Raw genomic sequence first — 16,820 nt, forward strand, 5'->3', positions numbered from 1 at the left:
ATCATCATCCAAATCTACTTATTTCTTTCTGCCTCCTTAACATCTCTGAGATCCATTTCCTCCTCTCCATTCTCACGTCCATGGACTGTCGCACTCTCCTAACTGGTCTCCCTGCCTCAGTTCTCAACTCTACTTATTCAGTCCATCTTCCACATTTAAGTCGAAGTGACCTTTCTGATCACGTGCACACAGACACACACACAGAGAATTAAGATCCTTCCCTGCCTTTGAATCATACGTGGAATCAGAGTTGAATGTTTTTGCCTGTTATACAAGACTCTTCATTGCTTGGCTGTTGTCTAACATTCAGCTGTCCTTACTTTTCTGTCTCCTTTTGATGTCCCAGCCATCCTGAACCACTTGGAAGTCCCTAAATATTGTTGTCCTTTCTTCCTTCTTTGGAATTTCTTTTTTCCTACTAGTTTAATAGTTTCCTGTTCATTGCCGTTTGTGGCCCTTACAATGTTGCTAGAACTACTCTCTTTTTACGCTATCTCCAGTAGAATCTGAGCTCTGGTGCGCGCCCATGCTCATGTTTTAATTGCCTATACTTAGTATATAGTGGACAGTCAGTGTTTGAATAAATAAGTAAATAATTTTGTATGTGAGCGTTTTACATTTTTATGTTTGCTTCCTTTCTGAACTGAATTCAAAGTTTTGAATGGTATATCGGCCTTCTGTTAGTCCTGAATCCTACAGAAATCTAATGTATATAGAGAATTGGTTCTAGCATTATGATAGGGGAGGTCCAATAGCCAATTTGATTCATAGTTTTTGAGTATTACAAATACATAGGAATACCAGTACAGTATAGAAGTATAATAAGGTACTACGTAACCCGTTAATGATGACTTATCATATAAATGTTGGCACTTGAGTTAACTATCAGAGACGAGCAGTGCTGTGCAATTGACATGTAATACGAGCCACATATGTCCTGGTAGCTACACGTCGTAACAGCAGACAGGTGAGATTACCAGTTTTAATACTGTATTGTATTTACTCCTTTATGTCCAAAATATTATTTCAGTGTGTCATCAGTGTTTCAAAATGTACACTGCTTCATGTTCAAATTTAAACTTAATTAAAACTTCAACTCCTCAATCGCTTAGTTACATTTCAGGTGCTCAGTGGTCATGTGGTTAGTAGTGGCCTCATTGGATAGTACAGGTCCAGATGAGTGATTTTTAAAACTTCTTTTTAACTCGAATTCCTTTTTAAAAGAACTGCATTAGTTCTGAACCTTTTTAGGTTACATATTGCTTTGTAAAGTTGGCCAACCCTATAGTTTTTTTTCCCTAAAAAAATGCACATAGGCATATCCACACAAACTTTGGACCATTTCAGGGAGCTCCTGGAGTTCTTGAAGCCAGTCTGTAGAACTTTTGTAGGGTATATGAACTGGATGTTTATTTGCCAGTAGTCTTAATGTAAAACAAATGAAAAGATATACAGAATCTTACAGAATCCTCAGGCAGGTTAAGGGTACTTGTTTGTTAGAAAATACTTTTACTACTTTATGCACAGACACGTTTCTCCCCTGCGCCCCTCCTCTCATCATTATTCAAAACCACTAATCTGAAGAAGGTCATTTGTACTGTGGGGTCAGGAAATGGGGGCTTTGCCTTCTTCCTCTGCTATTGGCTCAGAGACTCCTTCTCTGAGTCTCTTGACAGTTATTTCCCGAAGTTTGCAAAGCACTGTACAGTTCAAGCCCAAGACATATACCATTATGAAGAAGCATTCTCTTTAACAGCACTTTCCATCTCTTTATGGATTTCCTGTAAAATACTGCATTGCAGATCTCCCATCACAACCAAAACAAAAAACTTCAGAATTTTGGAGGAAAAAAAGTTAGTGCTGGGCTTCCCTGGTGGCGCAGTGATTGAGAGTCCGCCTGCCGATGCAGGGGACACGGGTTCATGCCCCGGTCCGGGAAGATCCCACGTGCCGCGGAGCGGCTAGACCCATGAGCCATGGCCGCTGAGCCTGCGCGTCCAGAGCCTGTGCTCCGCAATGGGAGAGGCCACAACAATGAGAGGCCCGCGTACTGCCAAAAAAAAAAAAAGTGGTAATGCGTGTTTGTCATCTTTTTCGTCATCTGAAAGGGTAATAGCTTTTTTTTTTTAAAACCATAGAAAGGCAGTTCATCATGATGTCCAGATTCTACAGATTTGGAATTTAATCTTCAGAATTTTTATTTTATTTTTTAATAAAGCGTAATGGTCTTTATCGTGGAGTTTGTTATAATGGGATTTTAATCCTGATAATAGTTGCACACATAGTGGATTTGATTGATATGTGCAGCCAGTATTGCTTATGATTATAAATCAGTCATTTGCCATTCAGTTACATAAGGAGATAGGACTGTTCCAAAAAGAGCCTATGAAGAAAACTGCCATTTAGTTGCTTTTTTATTTTAACCCTTTTTTAAAAATTCTGTGACCAAGAGTAACTTATATCTACTCTTGTAAAAAGGATAGATGAAGAATATCAAAGCCATGGTAGTGTTTATGGAGAACAACTGTTATAAATTATTCCAGTAGGTGTACTTCCAAACCCCTTGCATAGGAGTTAGTAGGAAAGGAGATCCTTTTTACTTCTGAGGAACATAAGGAAATATTTAGACTATAAATTCTTCTCTGATATCAGAAAGGTCATGATGATCATCACATCCAAGAGAGGATTAAATAAGAGTTAGAATCATTCCAGCCTTGATAGTCCCTTTTTCCTCCATCTGTAATAGAAAAAAATGATTAGAGGAAAGTAGAGGGGGATGATAATGCTTATTTATTCCGATTACCAAGTTTAAAGGTCATGGATTTTATGCTAAGATTATTTTCCATGATGGGGCTGCTTGAAGGTAGGAAGACAGAAAAATTCTGTGTTAATGAGGGAAACAAAGTGCTTTGTGGTGGTGAAGTTCTGTACGAGTAAACAGGGTCATTTTGTGTAATGAAAGCAATGCTCATACATTAGAATGTGTAGTAAAGGTAGTAGGAATAAGAAACCTTGGCTAATCCCAGCTCTGTCATAATTTACAGTATTAACTTAGACAAGTAATTTATTTGCTCTGAGTTTCATTTCCCTCCTGTCAAGTCATCAGTGACTTCATTAAGGATGCTTCTCCTCTGTGAGTTTTAAATAGAAGATAAATAATATCATTAAACCGTTAGCCTTTTGTCAGTTCTTTTTCTCATATTAGTTAAAAAAAAATTAGGATTATGTCATTACGTATAAGTATAGCAGTGGACTTACTGACTGGTTTGAGGGTCAAATAAAAAAGCAGTTCCATATATTAAGTGCACTGTTGTTCCCTTTCAGCAGATTGTAAAAACAATGCTCTTGTACCCGGAAGCATTCAAGTAAATGGCCACGGAGGGCAGCCGTCCAAGCTTGTGAAGAGAGGACCTGGAAGGAAACCTAAGGTGGATGTTAATACCAGCAGTGGTGAAGTTACACACAAGAAGAGGGGTAGGAAGCCCAAAAAGCTACAGTATGCAAAGCCCGAAGATTCGGAGCAAAATAGCATGCATCCCATCAGAGATGAAGTAGTTCCTTCTTCAACCTGCAATTTTCTTTCTGAAACTAATATTGTAAAGGAGGATTTGTTACAGAAAAAGAGTCGTGGAGGCAGAAAACCCAAAAGGAAGATGAAGACACAAAAACTAGACTCAGATCTCATAGTTCCTACAAGTGTTAAAATGCTAAGGAGAAGTAACCGAAAAAAGACAGACGATCCCCTGGATGAGGAAGAAGAGTTTGAGGAACTTAAAGGCTCTGAACCTCACATGAGAACTAGAAACCAAGGTCGAAGGACAGCCTTCTATAACGAGGATGACTCTGAAGAGGAGCAAAGGCAGCTGTTGTTTGAAGACACTTCTTTGACTTTTGGAACTTCTAGTAGAGGACGAGTCCGAAAGTTGACTGAAAAAGCAAAAGCTAACTTAATTGGTTGGTAACTTGCACCAAAATATTTTACTTCAAAATCTATAAAGCAGGTACAGTTAAGGAGTATGTAGAACTATGGCTTCTGCTTCCTTGCTGCTATGACGGATTAGGGAATGTTATGATTTGATTTGCAAAAAAAACAAACAAACTTACAAGACACTTCACTTCTTTAAATGAATATATATATATATATATACATATATATTTTAAATGTTTGCTATTTATTGCCCTTAGATAGGTTATGCATTTCAACATTCATTTCATTTACTGTTCAAAACAAAGGAAATTGAGGCTCTATAATGAATTCCCAATTTATTTCTGAAGAAGACAGTTCTGCTGTACTCTTAAGGAGCATAATATTCCTAGTGATAGAGCGTTTTATGTTAAAATGAATTATTTTTGACCAAGCCAGGTACATTTCTGTTGATACAGAAGTCTTGTCCCTAGGAGAACAGATGTTACCAGAGTAGCAGTAAATTAAGAAATGTGTTTCCTCTAAAGATAAATATAAAATTCCCACCATTTGATACCCTGAAAAGTTTAATTTTAATTATAGAATGTTCATCTACAAAGAATCTAGAGGAGGCTTTTGCTGTATTCCATTTCTGCCAAACTTAAGAGAAAATGTACTGATGCAAAGGAAACATATCCACATTGGAAAACATTTGACTGTCTAATTTTTCAGACCTTGATTCTTATGTCAATCACTCAATCTCTGTTTATTGTGCCAAAGACTGAGAATCAGTGCAGTGGAAAGCCTGTTTTTGACTGTCAGGACAGCATACACTTTTTCAATATTGGAAAGGCTATATATTATTCTAAAGAGCAAGTTATTAAAGAGTTATGCTGAGGTGTATCTTTTTTTGGTACTAATAGTAGAAAATAATGCACTGGTGGGTCCTTTGACAGAGATGTTTTAGAGAAAATGTTTAAGTGGTTAAAGGATTCAAGGAAAATACAGGACAAAGGTATGGGATTTGATGTTTACTTGTTAATCCGGATTAATGTCATTTCTAAACTTTAGACATATCTAATAGGCTAAAATGACTTACAAAGAAATGTGTCTGTGTGTGTATGTGTATATATTGATAAATGGGTATAATTAAATATATATACAAACACATACTTATATACTATTACCCAGGTATAAATTCTTTTTTCAGGATTTTTTAGATAGTGGTAGAATAAAAATAATTTTAAAATGTCATACTTTATAGTTTAATTTTAAGGGGAAGATTGGTTATTTTCAATTATTAAAGGTTTAAAAATAGGCCAAATCACTTTTTATGCAATCATGTTTTATACAGTGGTCTCATTGCACATTGTGTTTTTTCTGCACTTTTTACGGTATCCTTATCACGCTGGTATGTCAGTATACACCCTAAAGAAAAATTCCATTTAATGATTGTGCCTTGTATTCTATTATTTTTTGCATCATTAGTAAAATTAAGTTGTCTATTGTAAATGATAACTATATGACTTAGGAGAATGTATTGCTATATGTACTGCTGTGGAAAAGGAAAGCAGTTATTTATTTGTTTATGGTACAGTTAGTTATTTTATACCTTAAAAACCAACATAAATACCATTTCTATTGTTTAAAGATTATTGTCCATTTTTTTTTAAAGTTTAAAGAATGTAGTATTTTGTGAGGACTGGTATGGTACAAAAATGTAGCCAAAATTTTCAGATACTACATTTTTAAAAAGCGAGGCTGGGGAATATATGTATCAGCATGACCCTGATATAGAAAAATAAAGTCTTTAATTGAACCTTGGCAAAATACATTACATAATTATTTCTATAATATTTCTGGTAGGGATAAATGTTAGCTGTCATCTGATTGTCTTAAAAAAGGATGGAAAGTGACGCATTTGGGCTTTTTAGATTGTTTGTAACTAAATTTGTACAGAAATCCTCCTATGGAATTAAGTAAACCATTTTCCAGATCTTAACTGGATTGCTGTGATTTTGCAGTTGAAAATAATTTCAAATTTTTCAGGTTTTTTGTATATTTATTTTTTTCTAACAAATATATTTAACTATATAATTAAAATTCAGTAGTTAAACTCTTCATAATGCAGAAATGGATGGCTTGGTTGTATAGTAAAATGAGTCTCTCAGCTACACCAGTATTGAAAATAATAGTGTGTATGTTTGAAATTTAAGTCATTAATTTGTTGCTTTTGAAGGCAGTCTATTTGAAACATGTAATTTCCTGATGTTATCTGCATTGTGTTAGAAAATAAGACTATAAAATCCATTTTTGTAAAAAAAAAGTATGTGTACAGTTTTAAGGTGTGTACAGGAAAAGGAAGAGCGTACACAGTCTTAAGAGTAAAATATACCGCTAGTAGGGTATATTAGTTCTAACTCGTGAGCAAAAAAATGAGTATTTACCATCTTACCTGCAACAAGTAAATGTATTATTCCTGTTCTAAAGACACTATATTTATGACCTTATTTGGATATTGTTAGACACTGGTTACTTAGTAAGGCAGAAATGACTTGGATCAGATTCTTTATAATTGAAACACTTAAAAATGTGTTAGTAATAACCAGATATATCTAGATTTTATCTTTTTATAATTTAGCTTCTATACGTTGCAAAAGTTGCATTGAGAAAGTTAAGTCATCACCATAGTTTTGTTCTGTTTTACCACTTGGAAAATATCTTCTCTGAGACAGTAACACCATATATATACTGTTTATAGGTCAAAAGGAAATGTTGGCAGTTGTTTTAGGTGAGCAATAAAAGAATTTTAAGTTTCCTGAAAGTTTCAGAAATATAACTTGTTATTACATTCGTAGAAAATGTAAATCAGTTTATGTATTTTTAAGTACCTAACCCTAATATTCTCTCCCTCCACCCCAACATTCTCGAGTCCCAATCAAATCTTACAAAATTACACAGTGTTGCAAATCAGCAGATTAAACAGTCAGTCTAATTACAATCTCGTAACTCTGGGCAGTAGACATACTTCTTAAAAATTTTATTCTTTGCAATCTGCTGTTGTGACATTGGACTGTTCTCTGCATATATTCATGAACTAAAGATTTGGCCTTGCTTTCATTGTTTTTATTATTGTACAACATCACAAATTTGAAGACTATTTGGTAGCATTGTAACAACGATCTTCCTCCTTAAGTAGAATAATTGTATAGAATATTTGTGAGCATGTTTAGGTCACATCTGAGACACGAAGTTTGGTTGAATCTAGTATCACTTGGAAATGATGTAATATACACTGATCAGCAAAAAGATCCTTGTGCAGCATGTATGTTAACATCTAGAACTGTCCCTTATCTGCAGTGCAGTAGATTAAGCAGACATTTTAACAAAAGTATTCAAATAACATTTTTACCTTATATATTAGCAACATTTACGTTTTGAAATATGATTTGTAATATAAATTAGTTTCTCCAGTTTATAGCGTTTAATTCTAGCATTCCATTTTATACATGCAAACATACCTCTCTCTCAGATGTCAACTGGAAGCAATTTTGACTGTTTTCTACCTAATGAAAACAAATTGTTATTCTGAATGTTTTTGTCCACCTGAAATTTACTGTTGAGTAGGTTGAAAGGACCAAGATACTTGAGTGTTTAAAAGGGCTATAATTGTTCTCATATGCAGGAAATATATGATTTTTAAAAGTCATAATAGGGGAAGTACTTTTATGCTCTGTGAATTACACCCGTATTTAGTTGTTTTTTTGGTTTTGTTTTTAAACAGGTTGAGAAGTGGTTTAGTTAAACTTAGGCGACAATTTATTTTCCTACTAAAGTCGGAAAATACACCTTTTCCTCACTTCCCTCCTTGCAGTTCCCCTCATTTCCAAGTGATTTGAACTAAATATTACATTTACTAAGAAGCTATTTTTGTTCTTAATTATACTGAGCTAAGGACTCCAGATGGAAGGTCATTTTGTACTATGTACAATACCCAAGAAGAGGTCACACTGAGTCAGAAGACTGTAAAGTACCGCTTTTGACGCTCCAGATATAAACCTTGTACACACTGTAGTAAAACAATTAGAAAATATTATGAGCTATAAATATATATTATTTTTAGTTTTGATAGCTCTGTGTTGAAATACTTTTTTAATGCAGATAAAATCATCAGGAAATTAACCTTATATGGCACAAACCAAATACGTAATAGTGGGTGGCTATGAGTTTCTACATTTAAGGAGCTAAGAAAATAGGTTTGAGATGATACATAGTACACACACCTATGAGGTAGATGCGCACACGCTTGTTACTGTTAAGACTGTGCGTGTTGATTGAAAGGCTACAAATTGTGACAAAATACAAAGTTACATTTTTGGACCATATTAAAACTGCAAGAAGATGGGGTCTTATTTAAAGATCTTTTAGAAAACTGTTAAATCCTGTCACACGATATCTAGACGTGTAGAATGTAGCTCAATTTTAAAAAGTAACTGACCTAGAGAGTTAATGTTGAAACTGACACATTTGCAAATTAAAATGCTTATTTTGTACAGAAAACAATGTTAAACACAAGCAAATCTGTTGTATGTAATAAGTAACAGAGTTTAAAAACAAATTAATTATTTAGCTTTATTGAGGTTTTTGGTTTTTTTCTTTCTGGAAACCTGGAGTATCATGTTATAAACGGCAGTCTCACACCAGAATAGCAGTGCCCTTTGTTTTTGTACATATTGATTGGACCTTTCTTTACTGTTAGGTGGACACTTTCTATGTTAGTTTTGAAGCATAATTCTTTGAATCCTTTTATACAAACTAGAATGTATGTGTAAGAATTCCTGTCCCTGCAATGTAGTAACTACAAACTTATTTTTAAATAAATAGAAAACTTGTTTTTCTAAGCTGTTTTGTAGAGCCTCTTGATTTCTTTATTTTTTTCGGTAACACATAAAGCACTAAGTACATAATTTCAAGAGGTATTATGTAAATGGTGGTACATTAGTGTCTCCAGTGCCCTGTCTACTTGGCAAAATGTTAAAATACATTAGCTAATTAAAGGATTGTGGGTACCCTAATGTAACTTAATTCCAAAATAACCAAAGGTTAAAAATGTCATTTGCCTTTCAATGTGTACACTTAAAACTATATTGATTTGCTCCTATGCATAAGTTACTGTACTGGGTATAATACTTCAATATTCAGACTTTCTTCTCTAAGATATATTTCAAAGAAACAGTTCACATAAGTATTTTCTCAAAAGTGTGAAGTGAAATTTCTAGGAAAATTAAATGGAAGAATGATGAAAACGTTTCATTTGTTACGCAGTTACACAAAATGAGATTCATAAGGCTATTGCTGTTTTTCTAGAAATTTGTTCAGATTGGTATACATTTTTATTGACATCCTGAGAATCCCAATTTTAGTATAAAGAGTGCATAAGGCTACGATAAATGAAAACTCCAATTAAGCACATGAGATAATTTGTGAATTTGTAGCCATTAGTGATCATTTCTCCTTAAGAAATTTGTTTAAATGACTTTGTATAAAATAAATTTCTAAGTTGAGGAAAGCAGGTAAGCATTCCCAGGTACCTTTTTTCTTTCTAAAGTATGCTGATACTAATACCTAGTTTATACTTAGGAGAACCAGCCAAGAAAAAAATTATTTTTGGCAACCACTTTTTACTAGTTTCTCTTCTGTAATAACATCAACTTTATCTTCTAGGCTAAGCGTTTCCATTATTTGAGAACAATAAGATTAAAAGCCAAAGCTCAAAACGTCTGTTTTTGCAACAGAATACCTTGTATTTGTAATCTTTTTGCATTTAACATGTTTTACCATATATAGATTATTCTTTTTGGTTTTGTTTGGGGAAAAAATAGTGGAAAAGATTCATTTAAGTACCTTTCTGTCTAATATATTAGACATGTTGACAACACAGTATAACGGGATGAACTGGGGTTGGAGTTGGGTCATTTCATCTCTGAGTTTCACTTTCCTCATCTGTAAAGTTAAAAAAGTTGATTAATCTGCAATGTCCAATTCAATTCAAATAATTTATGATTATTTCTCATGTGTATATTGTCTTCACTCATGACTCAATCTTGGCTTTTCTATTTAGTCCCTAAAGAAAATATGCCATTTAATGTGTAGCTTTCAGGCAACTGTGCCTTGTGGCCATGACCTGATTGTAGTTATGAGATCTTCTGAACGCTTAGTTACAACTGTGCTATTGCAACACACTATAATAAATTGTGAGTTGAGTTGAAATATTTGTTTACTGGTAATAAAAAGTACTAAAGTTTGTGATTTTCCCAAGGGCCCTCTAAAGAATCTCAAAGATAGTTTTAGTGTAAAACACATCCTGAAATTTGTATTTAAGGTCCAGTCTTGGGAAAGCAAAGCCAAAGGAGTTTGAGAAAATTTAATCATGGGTGCCTGAGAATAATAGTTGGTTTCCCATTTAATTAAAAATGAAATAAAATATTTAAATATAGAAGGCAGAACTATCTTAAGAAAACTTAGATCTTTGGCAAGTGGAAAACGTTTGTTCCTTGTTTGGGCCTTCGTTTTGAATAAAAAGGACATAAAGTCAAAGCAAAGCAAATTACTCTGATGAGATATGGAGAATCTGAGCAGATTATTTAGAAGTTAAAGAGCAACTCAGTCTTCTTTCAAGCTCTTTGAAAACAAGATTATTGTAACAGAAAACCAAATTCTACTTTGGTATTGACATAATACTTAGCAATAAAGGTTTTACAAGCTCTTCCCTCCCCCTCTTCACCTGAATAAGTGCTTCAAAGGGAGGGTAACTGTCAAATTTTTAACGTACTTTTATAGTTTCTTTTCAGGCTCTTAATTCTCTCTGCTACTTGTATATACTTTTTTTCATATTTTGGAACAAATAGACACTTCAGGACAAAACTCTTTGTCCTAGAAAAACTCATTCCATTATCCTGATACTCAGTTTTATTTCTCTGTCACTATTTGTTCTTGGTCTCAACTACCTACCTGAATTACAAGTTTCAACCAAAGTAACTAAATTCGATTTCAGAGAAAATTGGAAGGAAAGTAATTTGAAAACTGTCAGGTGCAAGCATTTTTGTAGAATAACAAACTCATGAATACACATAACTTCTAAATCTTAAAATTGCAAAAATAAACATGTTCATTAAATACATGACCCAAATATAGCCACTCCATAGTATATAAATATAAGCAGATGTATATAAACTTGAAATTATGCTTAGCGATATTTCAGTATTGAATTTTATAATTAAATAGGTACCCAATGATTAACCATTAATTCCGTTTAATATTAGTCCAAAGTTTTAAGTTACCTGAAGATCTTGGAAATTATGTTCAAGCTGACATACTACAGAACATAATTACTGTTACAAAAACATTTGTCAGAATTATGATTCAATTAATTTGAACACATAGTTTATGTTTTTAGCTCTTCCAAATATTATGTAAGAGTAGTGTTAGCTTATCTAGTCAGTAGACCAGCATGAGAAATTTAGGGGCTTCAGATTAACTTGTCTCTTCTTGAGACAGCAGACCCAGTTTTCATTTTTAAGAAAAGCAAAATAGGGCTTCCCTGGTGGCGCAGTGGTTGAGAGTCCGCCTGCTGATGCAGGGGACACGGGTTCGTGCCCCAGTACGGGAAGATCCCACATGCCACGGAGCGGCTGGGCCCGTGAGCCATGGCCGTTGAGCCTGCGCGTCAGGAGCCTGTGCTCCGCAACAGGAGAGGCCACAACAGTGAGAGGCCTGCATACTGCAAAAAAAAAAAAAAAAAACCCAAAATATTCTTGCATTATACTCCATATTTATATAGAAAAGACAGCCATTTTTTTAAAAACCAAAGTTATTAAATAAGTTTAATTTGTCCAAAGATTCATCTTAATTATATAATTGAAATTCTTAAAATATTTGTGAGCTTGTTGCTTCTGTAAGACTGTTTTTAATGTCCCTTACTTAAAATACTAGAAATTTAGTTTCTCTATTTTCTGTGAATTTGGGAAATATTGTTTATAAAGACACATTTATCTCTATAAACCAATCAGAAGAGAGCTCCTTTGAAGTCCTTTAAGAGATGCTTCAGTTCGATTTATTAATACTTTCTGGTAGTAGGAAACCATTTCATACTTAAGAGAGTAAAGGCTTTTGTTGGTTACAGACAGAAACACAGATCTTATAGCTTCATTTCTACAACTTTAGTCAGTAACAAGTCAAACATAAACGCTGTCAACTGAAAAAAAATAAAAAGCACAACCTAAAAGTTGAGAAAGGTGTTTTGCTCAGTGGACAAAACTGAGGACTTAAGCCTAGGACACAGGATCTCAGGTAGCTGAGAAACTGCTCAGAAGAGGTAAGGGAGGAGCCAGAATATATAGGAGTTTTTGCAACAAAAAACCAGGTAGTCAGAGCATCAAAAGATTAAAGAAAACCAGACATCTCAAGTTTCAGAATTTAGTGCTTTTCTACGTGTGGGAAGATGCAAGAGTCTGGGCTCTCTGAAATCATTCCTTTGATCTGCATCTCAGCTATCTGGGGCCAGGATCCTGTGCTTTCTCACCCTGAGTCTCCTCAGGGTACACCGTCGGGGTGGCTGCAGCAGTCGACTGCTAGATGGGGGGGCATCCTGCCTCCACCCTGAGTTCCCTCAGGACTCACTGCCAGGGCAGCTGTAATGTGGTGGCTTAATGGCTGCCTTTGTTTACTGATATGGCAGGTGGCATTCTTAGTTCACAGTGCTCCCTCATGATCATAAACTCGACCAATGTTTGGGAGGCATTTCATGAACAATTTTTGTCCCATGGCACTGAGAAATTCATCCCAGATCAGGCGAAGATTTTTTTTTTCCGCACTGTGCGGCACGTGGGATCTTAGATCCATGTGGGATCTTAGTTCCCCAACCAGGGATCGAACCCAGGCCCCCTACATTGGAAGGTGGAATCTTAACCACTGGACCGCTGGGGAAGTCCCCGAAGATTTTGTTGATATGCCATTCCAGGGGCTAACTTCTGGATTAGGCCTGTTTGATAATTTAAAATTCTCTGGGTGGTGGAGACATGAGGACCTGCTGTCTGCACAGTGTCTGGGTGCTGGGCTTCTTCCTGTACCTCTTCTCGCTACAAACCCCAAGTATCAGAAGACAGGCTGCCTAAAGTCATACTGAGCTCACAGCCACCTCAAAACACACCCCTTGACAAGGCCCTGCCCATTAGAGGGACAAGACCCAGCTTAACCCACGAGAGGGCAGGCACCTGTCCCTCCCACCAGGAAGCCTACACAAGCCCCTGGACCAACCTTGCCCACCAGGGAGCAGACACCAGAAGCAAGAACTACAAGGCTGCAGCCTGTGGAAAGGAGACCACAAACGCAGAAAGTGAGACAAAAAAAGAAATATGTTACAAATGAAGGAAAAAGATAAAAACTCACAAGAACAACTAAATGAAGAGGAGATAGGCAATCTACCTGTAAACGAATTCAGAGTAATGATAATAAAGATGATCCAAAGTCTCGGAAAAAGAGTGGAGGCACAGATCGAGAAAGTACAAGAAATGTTTAACAAGGAGCTAGAAGATTTAGAGAACAGAGATGAACAATACAATAACTGAAATGAATACACTAGAAAGAATCAACAGCAGAATAACTGAGGCAGAAGAACGAATAAGTGAACTGGAAGACAGAGTGATGGAAATCACTGCCACACAACAGAAAAAAGAAAAAAGAATGAAAAGAAATGGGAACAGTCTCAGAGACCTCTCAGACAATATTAAACGCATCAACATTTGCATTATAGGGATCCCAGAAGGAGAAGAGAAAGAGAAAAGCCCTGAGAAAATATTTGAAGATATAATAACAGAAAACGTCCCTAACATGAGAAAGGAAACACTCAAGTCCAGAAAGAGCAGAGAATCCCACACAGGATGAACCCAAGGAAGAACATGTCAATATACATATTAATCAAACTGACCAAAATTAAAGACAAAGAAAAAATACTAAAAGCAACAAGGGGGGACTTCCCTGGTGGTCCAGTTGTTGGGACTCTGTGCTTCCACTGCATGAGTTCAATCCCTGGTTGGAGAACTAAGATGCCACATACCATGTGGTGCAGCCAAATAAATAAATAAATTTAAAATATAAAAGCAACAAGGGAAAAGCAACAAATAACATCCAAGGAAATCTCCATAATGTTATCAACTGAGTCTTCAGCAGAAACTCTGCAGGTGAGAAGGGAGTGTCACAATATATTTCAAGTGATGAAAGGGGAAAACCTACAACCAAGAATACCCAGCAAGGCTCTTATTCACATTTGGTGGAGAAATCAAAAACTTTACAGACAACCAAAAGCTAACAGAATTCAGCACCACCAAACCAACTTCACAATAAATGCTAAAGGAACTTCTCTAGGTGGGAAAGAGACCAGCAACTTAAAACACTTCTGTATACATATAGACTGCTAAATCAAAACCTCTTGGGAACAGCAAACCCCAAAACTACAGTAGATACACACAAAAAAGTAAAAGCAACACAAACACAACACTAAAAATGGTCATCAAACCACAAGAGAACAAAAGAGGAAGGGAAGAAAAATGTCTTACAAAAACAAACCCAAAACAATTAAGAAAATGGCAATAGAAACATACATATCGATAATTACCTTAAATGTAAATGGATTAAATGCTCGAAGCAAAAGACACAGACTGGGTGAATGGATACAAAAACAAGACTTGTATATATGCTGTCTACAAGAGACCCACTTCAAACCTAGGGACACATACATACTGAAAGTGAGAGGATGGAAAAATATATTCCATGCAAGTGAAAATCAAAAGAAAGCTGGAGTAGCAATATTCATATCAGACAAAATAGACTTTAAAATAAAGACAGTTAACAAAAAACAAGGAAGGACACTATGTAATGATCAAGGGATCAATCCAAGAGGAAGATATAGCAATTATAAATATATATGCTCCCAACATAGGAGCATCTCAATATATAAGGCAAGTGCTAACAGCCATAAAAGGGGAAATCGACAGTAACACAATAATAGTGGGGGACTTTACAGCACTTGCACCAATGGACAGATCATCCAGACAGAAAATTCATAAGGAAACACAAGTCTTAAATGACATATTAGACTTAATTGATATTTATAGGACATTCCATCCAAAAGCAGCAGAATACACTTTCTTATCAAGTGCACATGGAATATTCTCCAAGATAGATCACATCTTGGGCCAAAAATCAAGCCTCGGTAAATTTAAGAAAATTGAAATCATATCAAGCATCTTTTCCAACCACAATGCTATGAGATTAGAAATCAATTACAGGGGGAAAAAAACTGTAAAAAACCACAAACACATGGAAGCTAAACAATATGTTATTCAACAACCAATGAATCACTGAAGAAATCAAAGAGGAAATCAAAAAATATCTAGAGACAAATGACAACGAAAACACGACAATCCAAAACGTATGCGAAGCAGCAAAATCAGTTCTAAGAGGGAAGTTTATAGCAATACCATTTTACCTCAGAAAACAAGAAAAATATCAAATAAACAAGCTAACCTTACAGCTAAGGCAACTAGAGAAAGAAGAACAAACAAAACCTAAAGTTAGTAGAAGGAAAGAGATCATAAATATCAGAGCAGAAATAAATTGAAATAGAGACAAAGAAAACAACAGCAAAGACTAATGAAACTAAAAGCTGGTTCTTTGAGAAGATCAACAAAATTGATAAACCTTTAGCCAGACTCATCAAGAAAAAAAGGGAGAGGACTCAAATCAATAAAATTAGAAATGAAAAAGGAGAAGTTACAATTGACACCACAGAAATACAAAGGATCTTAAGAGACTACTACAAGCAATTACATGCCAATAAAATGGACAACCTAAAAGAAATGGACAAATTCTTAGAAAGGTTCAACGTTTCAGGAAAGTTTCTTTTCTATTTCAGGAAGAAATAGAAAATATGGAGAGTCAAATCAGAAGTACTGCTATTGAAACTGTGATTTAAAAAACTGCCAGCAAACAAAAGTCCAGGACCAGATGGCTTCACAGAATTCTACCAAACATTTAGAGAAGAGTTAACACCTATCCTTTTCAAAAAATTACAGAGGAAGGAACACTCTCAAGCTCATTCTATGAGGCTACCATAACCCTGATACCAAAACCAGACAAATATATCTCAAAAAAAGAAAAGTACAGGACAATATCACTGATGAACATAGATGCAAAAATCCTCAACAAAATACTAGCAAACTGAATCCAACAACACATTAAAAGGATCATACACCATGATCAAGTGGGATTTATCCCAGGGATGCAAGAATTCTTCAACATACATAAATCAATCAATATGATACACCATATTAACAAACTGAAGAATAAAAACTACATGATCATCTCAATTAGATAAAGAAAAAGCTTTTGACAAAATTCAACATCCATTTATGATAAAAGTTCTCCAGAAAGTGGGCATAGAGGGAACACACCTCAACATAATAAAGGCCTTATATGACAAACCCACAGCAAACATCATTCTCAATGGTGAAAAACGGAAAGCATTTCCTCTAAGATCAGGAACAACAAGGATATCCACCCTCTCGTCTTTTATTCAACATAGTAGAGAAGAAAAACAAATAAAAGGAATCCAAATTGGAAAAGAAGAAGTAAAACCGTCACTGTTTGCAGATGACATGATACTATACATAGAAAACCCTAAAGATGCTACCAGAAAACGACTAGAGCTCATCAATGAATTCAGTAAAGTTGCAGGATACAAAATTAGTATACAAAAATATCTTGCATTCCTATACACTAACAATGAAAGATCAGAAATAGAAATTAAGGAAACAATCCTATTTACCACCACAATAAAAAGAATAAAATACCTAGGAAT

General features: G+C 35.1%; 1 protein-coding gene across 3 annotated transcripts in view; it reads left to right on the forward strand.

The window, feature by feature from the left end:
* PHIP (pleckstrin homology domain interacting protein) overlaps positions 1–8,805 on the forward strand; it is a 128,018-nt gene extending 119,213 nt beyond the window's left edge. For 2 of the 3 annotated variants that reach the window (XM_032650798.1, XM_032650800.1), the window contains exon 40: positions 3,325–8,805. In XM_032650798.1, coding sequence (XP_032506689.1) covers positions 3,325–3,962 — 638 coding nt within the window. In that variant the 3' untranslated portion in view covers positions 3,963–8,805. The remainder of the gene's footprint in view (positions 1–3,324) is intronic. The other variant, XM_032650799.1, reaches the window with a different exon arrangement.
* Positions 8,806–16,820: the final 8,015 nt, after the last annotated feature.

The sequence above is a fragment of the Phocoena sinus genome, chromosome 12, assembly GCF_008692025.1.
Source record: "Phocoena sinus isolate mPhoSin1 chromosome 12, mPhoSin1.pri, whole genome shotgun sequence".
Taxonomy (NCBI): domain Eukaryota; kingdom Metazoa; phylum Chordata; class Mammalia; order Artiodactyla; family Phocoenidae; genus Phocoena; species Phocoena sinus.